This window comes from Lissotriton vulgaris, chromosome 12, assembly GCF_964263255.1.
Source record: "Lissotriton vulgaris chromosome 12, aLisVul1.2, whole genome shotgun sequence".
NCBI classification, from domain to species: Eukaryota; Metazoa; Chordata; class Amphibia; order Caudata; family Salamandridae; genus Lissotriton; species Lissotriton vulgaris.
This window is the reverse complement of record NC_141700.1, coordinates 148,497,729-148,511,700: the sequence shown is the minus strand read 5'-3', so window position 1 is coordinate 148,511,700 and position 13,972 is coordinate 148,497,729. Positions and strand designations below refer to the sequence as shown.

The 13,972-nt window shown below is 49.5% G+C and overlaps 1 protein-coding gene across 1 annotated transcript in view; it reads right to left on the bottom strand.

Moving 5' to 3' along the window:
• LOC147673716 (acyl-coenzyme A thioesterase THEM4-like) overlaps nt 1–13,972 on the bottom strand; it is a 135,349-nt gene that overhangs the window by 31,139 nt on the left and 90,238 nt on the right. The window contains exon 5 of the mRNA XM_086947635.1: nt 2,571–2,695. Within this exon, the coding sequence (XP_086803761.1) occupies nt 2,571–2,695 (125 nt within the window). The remainder of the gene's footprint in view (nt 1–2,570; nt 2,696–13,972) is intronic.

The window sequence follows — 13,972 nt, the reverse complement described above, 5'->3', positions numbered from 1 at the left end:
ACAGAACCCCCCCCCCCCCAGAATTTACCAAAAATAGAAACTGAAAACAGGAAAGCCTAGTTATATTTGAGAGAATAGCAGTCATTCTTCCAGCTTATGATTAAAACACTCAACAAATTGGTCCCTCTCCCTGGCTGTTTTTGACCCCGGGGATCGTCAACTCCCGGGGCAGGCACAGCAAGAACGGAGGATGGGAGACGCCGGCCCACCCTCATGGAACAATTAATGGCACTAGGACCACCACCACCCAGGGCCGGATCCCTATATCCCGAGGTGCCCACTCTCCGGAAAAAGTTGTTTACTGTTGCTTGCCGGGAGCTTTGACAGCTCCCACCAAGTGACAGCAATCAGTAAGTTTGCTCCCAGCAGGCGAGAGCAGGAAAACTGCTACCACTGTCAACAGATAAAAAGATTGCTCACGCACACAGGGAGCAGCATTTTTTGCTCCTCCCTCCGTGCATGAGCAATGTCGGCTCCCACTGGATTCAGGGAGCTGGCAGGGACTGTGGAGGCATTAAGGCTCCCCTAGCAGTACCTAACACTGCACATCTATGATGCATTTCAAGCACATGCATTTTGTAAACAGTTACACCCATTAGCTGGACACCAGGTGTGCAAAACTTGGTAGAAACGTAATATGGTACTTGCCCGCCACTATGCTAACTATAAAACAAACTAGCACACTCATTGGATGATGTCATCAGTGATGTCATTTGAGATGTTAAGAGTGATGTCATAAATAATGTCATAGAACATGTAATGAGGTATGTAACATGTGAGGTCATAAGCAGTGCATGGCGGAGGTGCAAGTTATAGGTAGCTCTGCTAACTATAACTAGTGAGTTTATGTGTTTTGTGCTTTACTGGAGAGAACTCAGGGCACAAAGTATCTCTGGAATTCAGGGAGTGGGCGCTGCTCTTTTCTGGATTTCACCTTTTAACACCCGTCTGCATTAGGTTAACGGAACAAGCAAATGTACCCATGAATCAACAACGAAGGACCCGTGAATATTTTGCAGCATCAAATAAGCCATTTATTCTAGGATTAAATGTGATATTGAGTGTAAAGATGTGGAATGTAGCTAGAAGTCTGACCAACAAGCCGAAAGCAAGTGCTCTAATCCCAGCTTCCATAATTAACTAAAATACTGTGTGTTCCTCGACAATTCATTGTATCTTCATATGCAAAAAGTTGTAAATATGTGCAGTGCAGATGCGCAAAAATAACTGAACTGATTGTAGAGTGAAGCTCTCTGATGTTAACTTGTTATTTGTAATATTTCCCTGCTTTAATTATTTTTTCTAAAAATGTTTTACATACATGTGCTTTTAAGGTTTGGATTTATGAACTGAATAAAGAGTTAAAGAAAGACTACAGTCAATTAACTACCTGAACTCAGCCGTGCCACGTTTCTGGCACCCTCCAGCTTCAGTCAAGTCTGTCTATCTCTCTCCATTCCCTACTTCGTGAACACCTTGAGCTGGGACAGGGCAGCAGCAAAGACTGCTGATGTGTTTGTGGTATTACCAGGAGCTTCCTCTCAGAAGGAGGACATTTAATACCAGCATCACACTGGCAAAATGGAGCGCTATGGACATAAATCACACGTTACAGTGGTCATTCAAATACGTGAATATGTATATCGCCGCTCATAGACTGCTTGCTGCTGACATAGGACATATATGTGAGCCAAAGGTGACAAACTCCAGACAGCTTCTGTCTCAGCAATTCATTCTTCAGGCGTTGATAAGCGGGCCTTCATTTTGTTTTTGTTTTTTCGATCCCGCGAGAGTCTCACGCGATCGCTGTATTTTTTTGCTGGGCTGTTTTTTTTTATTTTGGACCCAAAGGGGGTCGCTCTGGGTCCCCTCCATGGCAACCTAGGGGGGCAGGGTATTTGCAACCTGCCCGCTTTTATTATTTTGTTTGATAACAGTTCAGAACAGGGGACTAAATCTTCGGGTCCTGTAATGGCTGTCAGCAACATTTTTCTCATGTTGCTGGAAGCCAATCAGAGCACTCACTCTCAAGGAAGTCTGACTCCCACTGGAGCAAGGGGGCCCAAAGGTAATAAAGCTCCTGGGGCCAATCTGAATGGTCCACTTTTAAATTGGTGCTCCTGCAAGACTTTCTCGAGATTCCTGTGGACCCAACTGTCTAAATATACAATTATTTTTTACCCTACATTTCTCAAAAACTACTGAACGGATTTACACCAATTCACAAAAAGTACAATTAGTGGTGAAAGGCCTGTTACACTAAAAGCAGTGCGACTCTCTCAAAATGTGAATTTCTGCCTTGTACAGAACACACACACATACATCTAGCCTCTTGAAATGCTCCAAACAGTGCTAACCATCCTTCATCGCAGTTTATAACCTGCACTAAGTGTATCATGGACCGATGTGTGAATAAGTGTACTCTTCCTACTATCCTCGCACCAAATATTGGAAGTGAAGAGAAACAAGGGGAGTGTGTATGCTGAAACAGCAATCAGCTTTCAGAGCCAGGCCAGGGTACCCTCAAAGTCTGCAAATAGCGAAGAGGAGCAACTTGATTGCCTTCTTACCACTGGCCTCGTTATGGAGGATGGTGCCATCTGCACTTTTGACTTGACAGGAGAGGAAGATCTTCTTCCCTTCAGTTTTTTCTATCTTGCCTTCTACCACGATCACAGAGCCTAGAGGGATCGGGCTGGGAAAAAAGGAAATAAGAGGTTATCAAAAGACACATGGAAAGAAGGCCACAAAAAATAAATGTAAGAAGCAGGCGAATTGCCTTTCGTCTTCAAGCAGTCAATTTGTGGCCACATTTTTATTTGTGATGCACATGTATTACATTGATATTGTTACATTATTCTGGAATACAACATCTGTCAATAGATGATTTGCATGATTAAGAGACAAAGTGCATGTCCTGCCTGGAATCCATAATGCTACCATACCTCAAACAACTAGATGAGAACAAGCAACCAGGGTATTGAAGAATCAAGAAACACGTGGCAGCTTTTTGGAGATGGATAAGATCCTTTCCAGCCCATTTGTTACTCAGTAAGGGCAAAATCACAGGATTTGCCATTACAAAATGATTTTTAGATTTACTAAAACACTTTGCAATTTGGTAACATGTTACTGAATCATAAAATGGGCTTAGAACAGCATACCAAATCACTATTTGGAAGGTGCGTGCTCAGAGTATTCTTTCCATTCAAAAACATCTTATGGTATGTTTCAATTTCTTGGCACGGAGTTGAGTGTGTAGCACAATCGCAAAAGAGAAGAAATCCTTTGGGGACCACTTTCCCTTAGCGGATGTATTTTAAAGTTTTTGGGGGACCAGGCAGTGGTTCAATGGACCACTGCAAACTCTCAAATAAATTTTAAAGAAAGTATAAACTTTTCTTTTTATATGCAGCTTCTGTATCTGCCATGGGTTGAATTCTGAAAAAAGTTTACTTTATTGAAACGCAAACATGGGCATGTTTGTCTGCTGACCCATGGAGACCACCATCCCTGTGATGCCATCCAATCACCCTGAGTCTCATTTTGCAAAATACTGTTGAGCCATCATTCAAACTTGATGTCACTTTCCTTAGTGAAGTCCCTCTTAGAATGTAAGCGCCTGTATTTAGAGTGAGGTAACTGAATGTTAAGACTGAGTAGACTCAGAAGCTTAAATGGAGCATGGTTACACTGAGCCCAGTATTCAATAAAGAATGAAACAACCTGCCTGCAGTCTTGGATTCACTGCTGCACCAACACTACAAGCGTTTGGGAACGAGCTTGACGAAGCTGAATACTGGGCTGATTCCCACATTGGATTACCTGCAGTTAGTGGTTGCTGTGTGCCACATCAACTTCATCACCATTTTGGAGCCCTATGGTACTTTAATCTTGAATTGATTGGTTGTGAAGGAGGAAGGTTTGGCAGACATGCTTTGCGGGTGTTGTGTGAGTTTTGTTGTGAGGTGCTCCTACACAGGTCACACAGCAAGACCCCCTGAAGGAGGCCATTTTAATGACAGTTTCCTCTTATTCAGACAGATCAGGCAGACTTCCTTTACCATTAATTGAAGTCGCTAAGGATTCATGGGATGAATTTAATGTTGCATGGATGAGTGTTGCAGGGAGGGGCGCTATTACCGAGAAGACGTGGTGTGTAGCCAATTAGTCTGATGAAGATCTTAAACTGGTCAAGTTAGGAGCCATGAATGGGTGGCTGGAGAAAGATTCATTAAAAAGAAATGTGTGTAACTTATGGGGTGAATGAATGAAATGTTGATGAGAGGTTCTAGAATTATTCAACCAAAGGATTTGAGGACTAGGTGTGTACAATTATGTGGCAAGGGTCATCTTGGTATTGTCAAGAGTATGAGAAGAGTTAAGGATGTTTGCTGGTGGCCCGGAATGGATACTGAAATTGAAAGGGTGGTGAGATAATCCTTTAATTGTTCTAATGTAGGTAAGTCACAGATCACCTTAAAGCCTCCTTTATGTCCCGTTCCTGATACTGAGATGGCCTGGGATGTGTTAGGTATAAATATCATAGGACCGATTGTGGATAAAGATGGAAAGTGCATTTATATTTTGGTTGTTATGGATTGTCCTTCCAAGATCCAAAAATACATTTTGTGCGGTGTTGTGATGCAAGTGCTGTGGTTTTATGGATGGGAACTTCTTAAGAGAAGATTTACTTAATAAGAAGATGATAATGAATAGCGGTGCCCAATTTAAAGCAGAAGGAGTAGAACAATGTTAATGCACAATGGAATTCAGCCCAAATTCACGTCAGTTTAACATCCCGAAGGAAACGCTGAAGTGGAGAGATTTAACAGTGTCATGGAAGGTGTTTTACAGATGGCGAGAAGTAGAAGGAAAGATTGGAGAATGGAGGTAGGAAAAATGTTATGAATGTCCAGCATCACTTGTACGGTCACAGTGTATAAGTATTTACTATCATTAGAGGACAAGTTCCATTGACAAATTATAACTTGGATTGTTTGTCAGGGTCAAGGTTTATTTATTTTATTTTTATTCATAAAGTTTTACATAGCGCGAACAAGATCTCGAAGGATATCAGAGCGCTTTACAAAAAGGGTGGAAGGAAGGACATAAAAGCAATGCCAACATCAAGTAAAAATACAAAAACAGGAAAAATCGCATAATTACAAGGCAAATTAGACAGCAAGAGTAATACAGTAAACAGGTATATAGCAGCATCAAGTGTTGGTACAATGGATGTAGGATCAATAGCTTCGAGCAGGTGAACCTAGCCCAATTAAGGTAAGAATGTATTCATTAGGAATCTTTTGGCTTCCAGTTTGAAAGCAGTAGTTGAGGAGATTTTGCGTACTTCCAGTGTAAGAGAGGTCCAGATCTTTGGGGGAGCGCCAGAGAAGGCTCGGTGACAAGTTCTCTTTTTGCTAAGGATGAGTTGTTGCAGGAGGAAAGTGTTAGCGCTTCTTGAGGCTCTACCACCACAGGATAATTCAAGCTTTTGCGCTAGGTACCTGGGAGTTTTGAGATGCAGAGCTTTGGGCGCCAGAACAGCAATATTTAACTGAATTTGAACTTCGTAGGGCACCATTTAAGAGATTTTAGGACTGGGGATATGTGTTCATTTTGTTTGGTACCAGTCACCAATCTAGCCGCAGCGTTCAGTGATGCCCTTAGTGGAGCCAGGATGTATTTGGGAAGGCCACAGAGCGTAGCGCTGCCGTAGTCAAGCCTCGGCAAGACAAGCGCTTGGACCACCTGCTTGAAATCGGTTTGTGGAAGGAATGGTTTGATATTTCTAAGTGTCCTCATCAAGTGATTAGATTGAAAGAGTGATAACCATATGTGGTGATTGGAAATATTGGTAAGGCACAGGAAAGTTATAAACAAACCCATGGGGCAGGAGATGGTTCAAAGAGTGCATTTTTGGAGGTTAGTGAATGGGTAAGTGTAAAGAAACGGGGAAGGACTAGAAAAGGTGGCAATGCCATTTCTAAACCATTACAGGTTAGGGAAATGTTTCTTAAATCCTCTAAGCTCAGTGGTGAGCTTTCGACACACGAGCAGCATTGCAAAGTGCAGGAAGCAGTCAGTGTGTGTTGAACATAGTCTGTTGGATTCAGATTGCAGTGGTAAGCGAAGGTAAACTTGGTTGGGTGAAGAGGAAAAGAAGTGTGTGGATGAAGTAGAGAGAAGCTGAAAGATATAAACTGGTGAAAGGATGAGAGATGAGTGGTCAAGTTCACCTAGAGATGTGGTGGTTCAAAATACATGTGCCCACAATATTAAGTGTCTGGGTATCTGAATTATTTAATTGGTTAGGAATCTAAGATCTCAAAGAGAACAACTCCAAACTTATATTATGGTAACAATTTAATGGTCTGACCTAATGTTTGATATTCACATTCTGTAATACTATGCATGTGTTAATTAATGTTTTAGTTTTAGCTAGCTGCATAGTTTATTCAGGGGAAATATTAGTTGTTCAACGTAAAAGGAAAAGATGTGATGTGTCGATCATACTTAGTTGATGTCACCATTCTTGGTGATGTCACTCTTAGAATGCAGACGCATGTATTCTATGAGATAATTAAATGCTAAGGCAATTTAGATTAAAAACGTAGGTGGAGCATGTCTGCACTGTACCCAGGTTTCATTAAAGGATGAGGTAACTTGCCTGCAGTCTTGAGTTTATTGCTGCACCAACACTATACATACCTCATGAATATTGATGAGTTAGATTGGATTGTGACCCACTACAATTCAGAATGTTGTGAACAGACCCATTAGTACATGGGGGCGTGGCTTGGACGCCGATCGGGATGGCGGCGTGAGCTCGTAGCTCCGCGCGGATTCCCGCTAATTCTCCTGTTTTTCGGGACCCCAGGCGACCCGGAGAAGACGTTCCTGCCCTCTGAAGTGTAGGGGGACATCTGGACATAATCGGTTGATTGCTGGGGGACTGCTGGCCCCGAGGAGATCGAGGAAGAGGCGGCCGAGGTGTAGACCAGGGTGTGAAGAAAATGGCGGCGAGGAAATCGGATGGTCCCGAACTACAGCCCTGAGTCCGGCTGTCGCCAAGCAGAGAGGGACCCTGCACCCGACTGCCCGACGCACTGGGATTGGCGGCGCGAAGCCTTGAGACCGGGGGACGCTGCCCGATTCACCCAGGGGACCCGGGGCCCTCGTCGGCTGCCGTCCCGTGACTCATCCTCCCCCCACCGGACTAGTGGGGGTGACGGACCGGAGCTCATCCGCCTGGTCATTGCTCCTGAGACCATTGGCGGTGACATTGTGCTGCCTGGTGCCCGGTGCTCGGCACGGGCCCACGAGAGCGCCCCACAGACAGGGTGGCCGGACTTGTGACGCAGCGCCCTGACATGGCGGCGATCGGAGGGCCGACACCCGGGAGCCGCGAAGGGGACTCGGCGACATCGACCCGGTTGAGTGAGAGTCCCTCCCCGGAGCTTGACCAAGAACAGCGGCTGAACCGGCGCTTGGATGCCATCCTTGAGGCGATCACCTCCACCAAGGAGGCGTTACATAACGACATTGCCCAAGTGGCCACGGGCCTGGGGCTGCTACGTGCGGATCACGCGAAGCTGGCGGATCGGGTCAAGGATCATGACCAACTGTTGCTGGACCTGAAGCCCTCGGTGGTGACCGCGGAGCACAGGATTACAGACATTTTGGCCCGGCTGGACACTCTGGAACGGAGGGCGGAGGATGCCGAAGGCCGCAATAGGCGGAACAACGTGCGGGTCGTAGGCCTGCCGGAACGGATTGAGGGGGAGGATGCGGTGGCCTATATGGAGAACTGGTTCCGCACTGTGGTGGCGCCGGAGGGGCTTACTCCATTTTTCACTCTGGAGCGAGCCCACCGGGTGCCCGCTCGCCCGCCGGGGCTTGGCCGCCCCCCCCGTCCAATGGTGGTGCGGCTCCTCCATTACAAAGACCGAGACCTTCTCATCCAGCGGGCCAGGATGTCGGGTCCTTATGGGGTGGAGAACAGCAAGGTGACGATATTTCCGGACTACACGCAGGCGGTCCAGAAGGACAGGGCATCGTTCCTTGCTGTGAAGAAGGAGCTCAGGGAGGAAGGCATTCAGTACTCCTTGCTCTACCCGGCCAAGCTGCGGATTATCTTGGATGGCACCACACACTTTTTCCAAACTCCGGACGAAGTTTGGCACTGGCTTGAGTTGTACAGAGCGGGGACGGACAGGACACACCAAAGTAGGCGAGACCAGCCCAAGCAGCCCCGGGTGCGGCAGTCACAACGTATCAGGTCCCGCAACAGGCGCCAGCGGGAGAAGCGGGAGGCCCAAATGGTGGCGGAGAAGAGGGACGCACTCGCGGCGACGGCGGCCATTACAGGGTCGCAACAGAATAGTGAACGAGCCGAAACGGACTCGGGAGGAGAGGGCAGCAGAACAGGAGAGGAACTTTCGGAGGCAGAGAGCCAGAAGGGGCCGTCAGTGACCCCACAGACTTCGGATAATATTATCTGCGGCTAAGACGGACTTTGGTCTTGATCGGGACTTCATGGTAGGGTGATATCCTGTTGCCGGGTGGGGGTACGGAGTGTATCTGAGGGGATGAAGGGCGGACGCGGGCTCCGCTGGCTGGGGTCGGCGGCGACTCACCCCCCCTAGGCCCTTAAGGCCGACTGTGGTGGAGACCACAGGGTAAGTGTGCGAGTAGTTGGTTCAAGGTTTGGATGGGGGCGGCCATTGGGTTCGTATGCTCTGTCCTGGGGAGTGGGGGTTGGGGAATGTTTCAGTTTTGGGGTTGTTGTTGGGGGGGGGGCAACTGCATTGGGGGGGTCATGGACCGTTGGAGTGTGAACTGGACTGTACGGACTTGGAATGGGGACATTACCTAATTTGAAATGCCTAACGTGGAATGTCCGGGGGCTGCGGACTATGGTGAAACGTCGCAAAGTGCATGCATACCTGGTACGCAGGGGGGTTCAGATAGCTATGCTCCAGGAGACTCACCTCACTAAAAAAGAGTGCGCTGCCTTGCAGAAAAGATGGCGGGGCCAGGTTTTTGGCACCACTTATTCAGCGTATGCCAGGGGGGTCTTGATCTGGGTGAGGGCGGGGATCCCCTTCCAGGTCCTGAATCAGGTAATAGATCCGGATGGCAGGTTTGTAGCGGTGGAGGGGAGACTGTATGGACGGGATGTGGTTTTATGTTGTGTTTATGCACCTAACACTGACCAAGGCCGATACTTTGATGGCCTCTCGGGGTCCTTGGCCTCTTTCCTGGCGGGTCCGATAGTATTAGGGGGGGACTTCAATTCGATTACGGATGTGGCTCTGGATAGGTCCCATCCCCCCCTGGTAGACTCTCCTGTGCGCAGGCTGGCCGCGCACAGGAAGGACTGGCAAGAACGGTGGGGGTTGCTGGATGTCTGGAGGGAGAGGCACAGGGGAACCAGGGATTACTCCTTTTATTCTGCCTTACATGATTTACATGTTAGGATTGATTCGGTGCTTTGTGGGGGCTCCCTAGCACCATTGATCACCCATGCTGAGTACCTTGCTAGGACGATATCTGATCATAACCCCCTGTTGGTGCATATTCAATGGCAGAGGGAGCGCTCAGTAATTCCAACATGGCGGCTTCGGCCGGAGACGCTAGAGGATTCTGTGTTCGACGATGCGGTCCGGCAGGGCATTGATAGTTATTTTGGTGTGAACGACGGAACGGCGACGAGCAGGTCTGTTGAATGGGATGCAATGAAAGTGGTGGTGAGAGGGGTGTGCCTGGGTAGGTTCTCGAATGCTCGAACGACTGTGCTGAATGACCTAATGAAAGCGGAGGAGACTTTGAGGGACCTGGAACGCCGCAGGCCAACTAGGCCAGATTTACAGGCCCAGTTACTGGACGCGAAGGAAGTGGTAGCCGCGGAGACGGAACGCTTGAGATGCTATGATTACAGGCAGTACATGATTAGGGCGCACGCAGAAAGGGACAAGGTGGGTACCCTCTTGGCCAGATTAGCTAGCCCGGAACTTAGGGGTTGCCCGATCCTCAGCATTATTGACGCACAGGGAGAGATGGTGTACTCTCAGGCAGCTGTAGTGGACCGCTTTCGGGGTTACTATGAGGAATTGTACCGGAGTCAGCTGGGAGTGGGGGTGCAGGACATCGTGGAGTACCTGGGGGAGAGGCCGCTTTCGGTCTTGGACGAGGGCGACGCGAAGGACCTGGGTAGCCCGATCACGCTAACGGAAATTCGAGTGGCTATCAAACATATGGCCCGTAACAAGACACCGGGGGTGGACGGACTCCCAATCGAGTTCTATCAGCACTATGTAGACGCTCTGGCGCCCAGGCTGCTGGTGGTATATACGGAGGCCTTCGAGAAGGGGGTGTTGCCTGCCTCCATGCGGGAGGCCTTGATAGTACCACTCCTCAAGCCTGGCCGGGATGCCGCGGACGTGAGGTCTTATCGCCCACTGTCCATGCTGACGGTGGATTACAAGATCCTGAGTCGCATCCTAGCCACTAGACTGGCTCCGCACATGACGGGCCTGGTGCACAGGGACCAGGCCGGGTTTATACCCACGAGGAGCACGGCGATGAATATCCGCCGCCTAGTGGGAATAATGGACGCCATCTTGGAAGGGGAGGGGTCGCCAGCGGTACTGTCCGTGGATATTGAGAAGGCCTTCGATAGTTTGGAATGGCCTTTCCTGGATGGAGTGCTGGAGCGGTTTGGCATGGGCGATGGGTTTAGGAGGTGGACGAGGGTCTTGTATAACTCGGCGACGGCGAGGGTACGATTGGGCGGCCTGGTATCCGCCGCGTATCCGGTGGGCAGGGGAACACGACAGGGATGCTCTCTCTCCCCTCTATTGTTTGCCCTGGCGATGGAACCCTTGGCGGTCCATGCGAGGTCCGGCGACCGTTACGCGGGAGTAGTGGGGGATGGGCAATGGCATTATATATCGCTTTATGCGGATGACCTGCTCCTGTACCTAGCAGACACCTCGGGGGCATTGGTCGGAGCGATGGCTCTGCTGTCCGAGTTCGGCCGATTGTCGGGCCTTAAGGTCAATTGGGCAAAGACCTGCGTGTTTCCGCTGAGAGCGGGATCGCCAGCCCCTAGCAGCGACCTGGGTGTGACGTGGGAGCCCTCTTGCATCGTCTACTTGGGTGTCCGCATCTACCACTCGGCCGCCGACCTCCTGGAGGGCAACATTGGCCGTTGTGTCCGGTCACTGCGGGGTAGCTTGTCTTTCTGGTCGACCCTACCGCTGACAGTCCTGGGCAGGATAGCATTGTTGAAAATGGTGGCGCTCCCGCGCTTCCTTTATTATTTCCGAACGCTACCGGTTTGGATTCCCCAGGGGGTGTTTAGGGACCTGCGGTCAATGATTATTGGCTTTCTGTGGGGGCATGGTCGTCGCAGGGTAGCCTTGAGCACGCTCCTTCGCCCCAAGCTGGAGGGGGGCATGGCTGTACCCGATCTTGAGCTATATTACTTAGCGGCGCAGTTGCAGGTCCTAACGCAGAATGTAGCCAGGGTGTTCCGGGGGCCGGAGGAAGACCGGGGTCGGGGGATACAGCGCCACGTGCTGTCGTACATCATTATGCAGCAACGGCTCGAATTACGGGCCCTCACCATGGAGGAGCGGACGCTCCGGCTGTGCTGGCAGAGGAGCCTTCGGAGAGCGAGAGCATCGCGGCCTTATGCCCCGGAGATCCCGATCGGGATGTTGACAGCTTTGCCGCACGGAGGGGACTGGTCCCCGCTGATGGATTGGGAGGACGCAGGGTTGCAGGTGGTGGGTGACTTGTATATAGATGGGGCGTTGGCACCGTTCGACGTGCTCCGGGACCAGTTCGGACTGCCTGAAGGGGGCTTCCTACTGCACGCGGCTATAGTGGCTGCCGTGCAAAAGCACTGGAAGGAGGGGCTCCTGGAACCCGCGACGACTATGGCATGCCAATATGTGGTGATGGCGGCTGGTACATTCAAAGCTGTGACGTGCCTCCATAACAGGATGCTGAACGATGGGCTGGAACCACTCCATGGGCTCAAGGCTAAGTGGGAGGAGAGCGTTGGCCGGCCCATACCGGATACGGCATGGGGCCATATCCTGCGACGCACGTGGAAGGGCACTAGGAATGCGCGCTTTCAGCAGGTCCATTTTTATGTGCTCCATAGGGCCTACCTGACCCCAGAAAAACTACAGCGGCACTTTAGGGTGCCGGATGCCTGTTGCCCCCGGTGCTCGTCCCTAGGGGCGGACATGGACCACTTGTTTTGGGGGTGCCCGCAACTGGGAACTTATTGGGCGGAGGTAGGGGACCTCCTGAATGAAGTGACTGACAGGGAGGTAGACTTCGACATGGCGACGTGTCTATTGCTCTGGTTCCCACATACTAAGCACACCAAGGTGACCAGTAAATTTATAGATCTGGGTCTGATATTGGCTCAAAGGGAAATATCGTGGCACTGGAAGGCCAGGGGGGGTCCCTCACTGCGTAGGTGGAAGAATGAGTTGCTGCGATGGTCTGACTGCGAGAGCGTGCTCCGGATGAAGCAAGCAGTGAAGCTGGGGAATGAGAAGGCTCTGGATGCAGCGCGTGCGTGGGAGTTAGTGGTACAGGCTCTGCGGGATGCTTTGGTTGAGGATGAAGACGGCGAGGACTAAGCCGCTGGACACCGCGGGGCGAACACAGGAGTATGACATCACGCACTGTAGTGGAACCATCCAGTTCATTAGAGCGAAACACGCACCTTAGCAGTTGCCAGGGGGGGGGGGGGCGTTGGGGGGGTTAGTTGTAGGGGGGGTTGGGGAGGGCCGGAAGCCGTTGGAGGGTTGCTGGTGGAGGCCTGGATCCACTGGGACTGGGGGTATTGAGTGGCGGGCGGATTGAGTGGTTGGAACGGCCTGGCACGAAGGCCCGAATAGCCTAGAGCAGGCCCCGATGGGGGCGATTACGTTGATATCTCGGAGTTGGCTGACGGGACTGTTGTTGCGGGTGGGGGGGTAAAAGCAGATACTTAAAACGACCTTTCGCCAGGGTCCCAATGGGACGTACACTGTGTTGTGCTCCTCCGGAGCGATCTGATATGCCGCCCGGCCTCCGGGATGCGGGCTGACTGGCTGTGTACAATTGTGAACTGTTACTAGTGGGAGGGGCCCACAAATGTACTGGCTGATTACTTTCTCCTGCTGTTTATAACTCTGCAATAAAAATATATTTAAAAAAAAAAAAAAACAGACCCATTAGTACATAATCTGGTTTGCAATATTGATTTCCATGAGCAAAAAAAAATAGAAAAAATAAATACATTTGGTGAACAATATGTTACCATTATTGAGTATGGAAATTCCTTACATCAGGCCCTTGGTGGGAAGCCTAGAAGAGCAGAATCTATTTATAAAAGTTATTCTACAGTGGTATAAGACAGCTTGGACAGTCTATTAATGTAACTTCTAAAGTGATCAGAGCTTCAACAACTATTTCCAAACCTCCTGGTGTGAGCTGTACAGATCAAACGTACCCCAAATTTCAAAGTCAAGTTGAGGCTTGCTGGCAGTCTCATAGTTTCATTATAATCATCAAGGCAAGGTCTAGAACTAGGTGCTTGACTGACGAGCAGCTCAAAGTCCAGGGTCCCTTTCTTTCCTGACAGCTGCAAAATCCACCGAATGTAGAAATGTCACTACACCCCAAACAGATCAATGTTTCTAGGGGTAGTTATGATGAAACTGTCAGGAGTGCAGAAAGAAAACGATCACTGGAACTTGAATCACTTTCAAAATTCTTTCACATTTTAAGGACATAGGTCAAGCACCAAAAGTAAAGAATATGCACATCACTAGTCCTCCCATGTCCCTTCATCCTGTTATATATATAACAACTTGCAGTTTCCAGGGCCAAAGTCCTTTTGATGAAAGGTATTTTGAAAGCAAAAATAAAGCGGTTGTTTACACCAGAAACATTT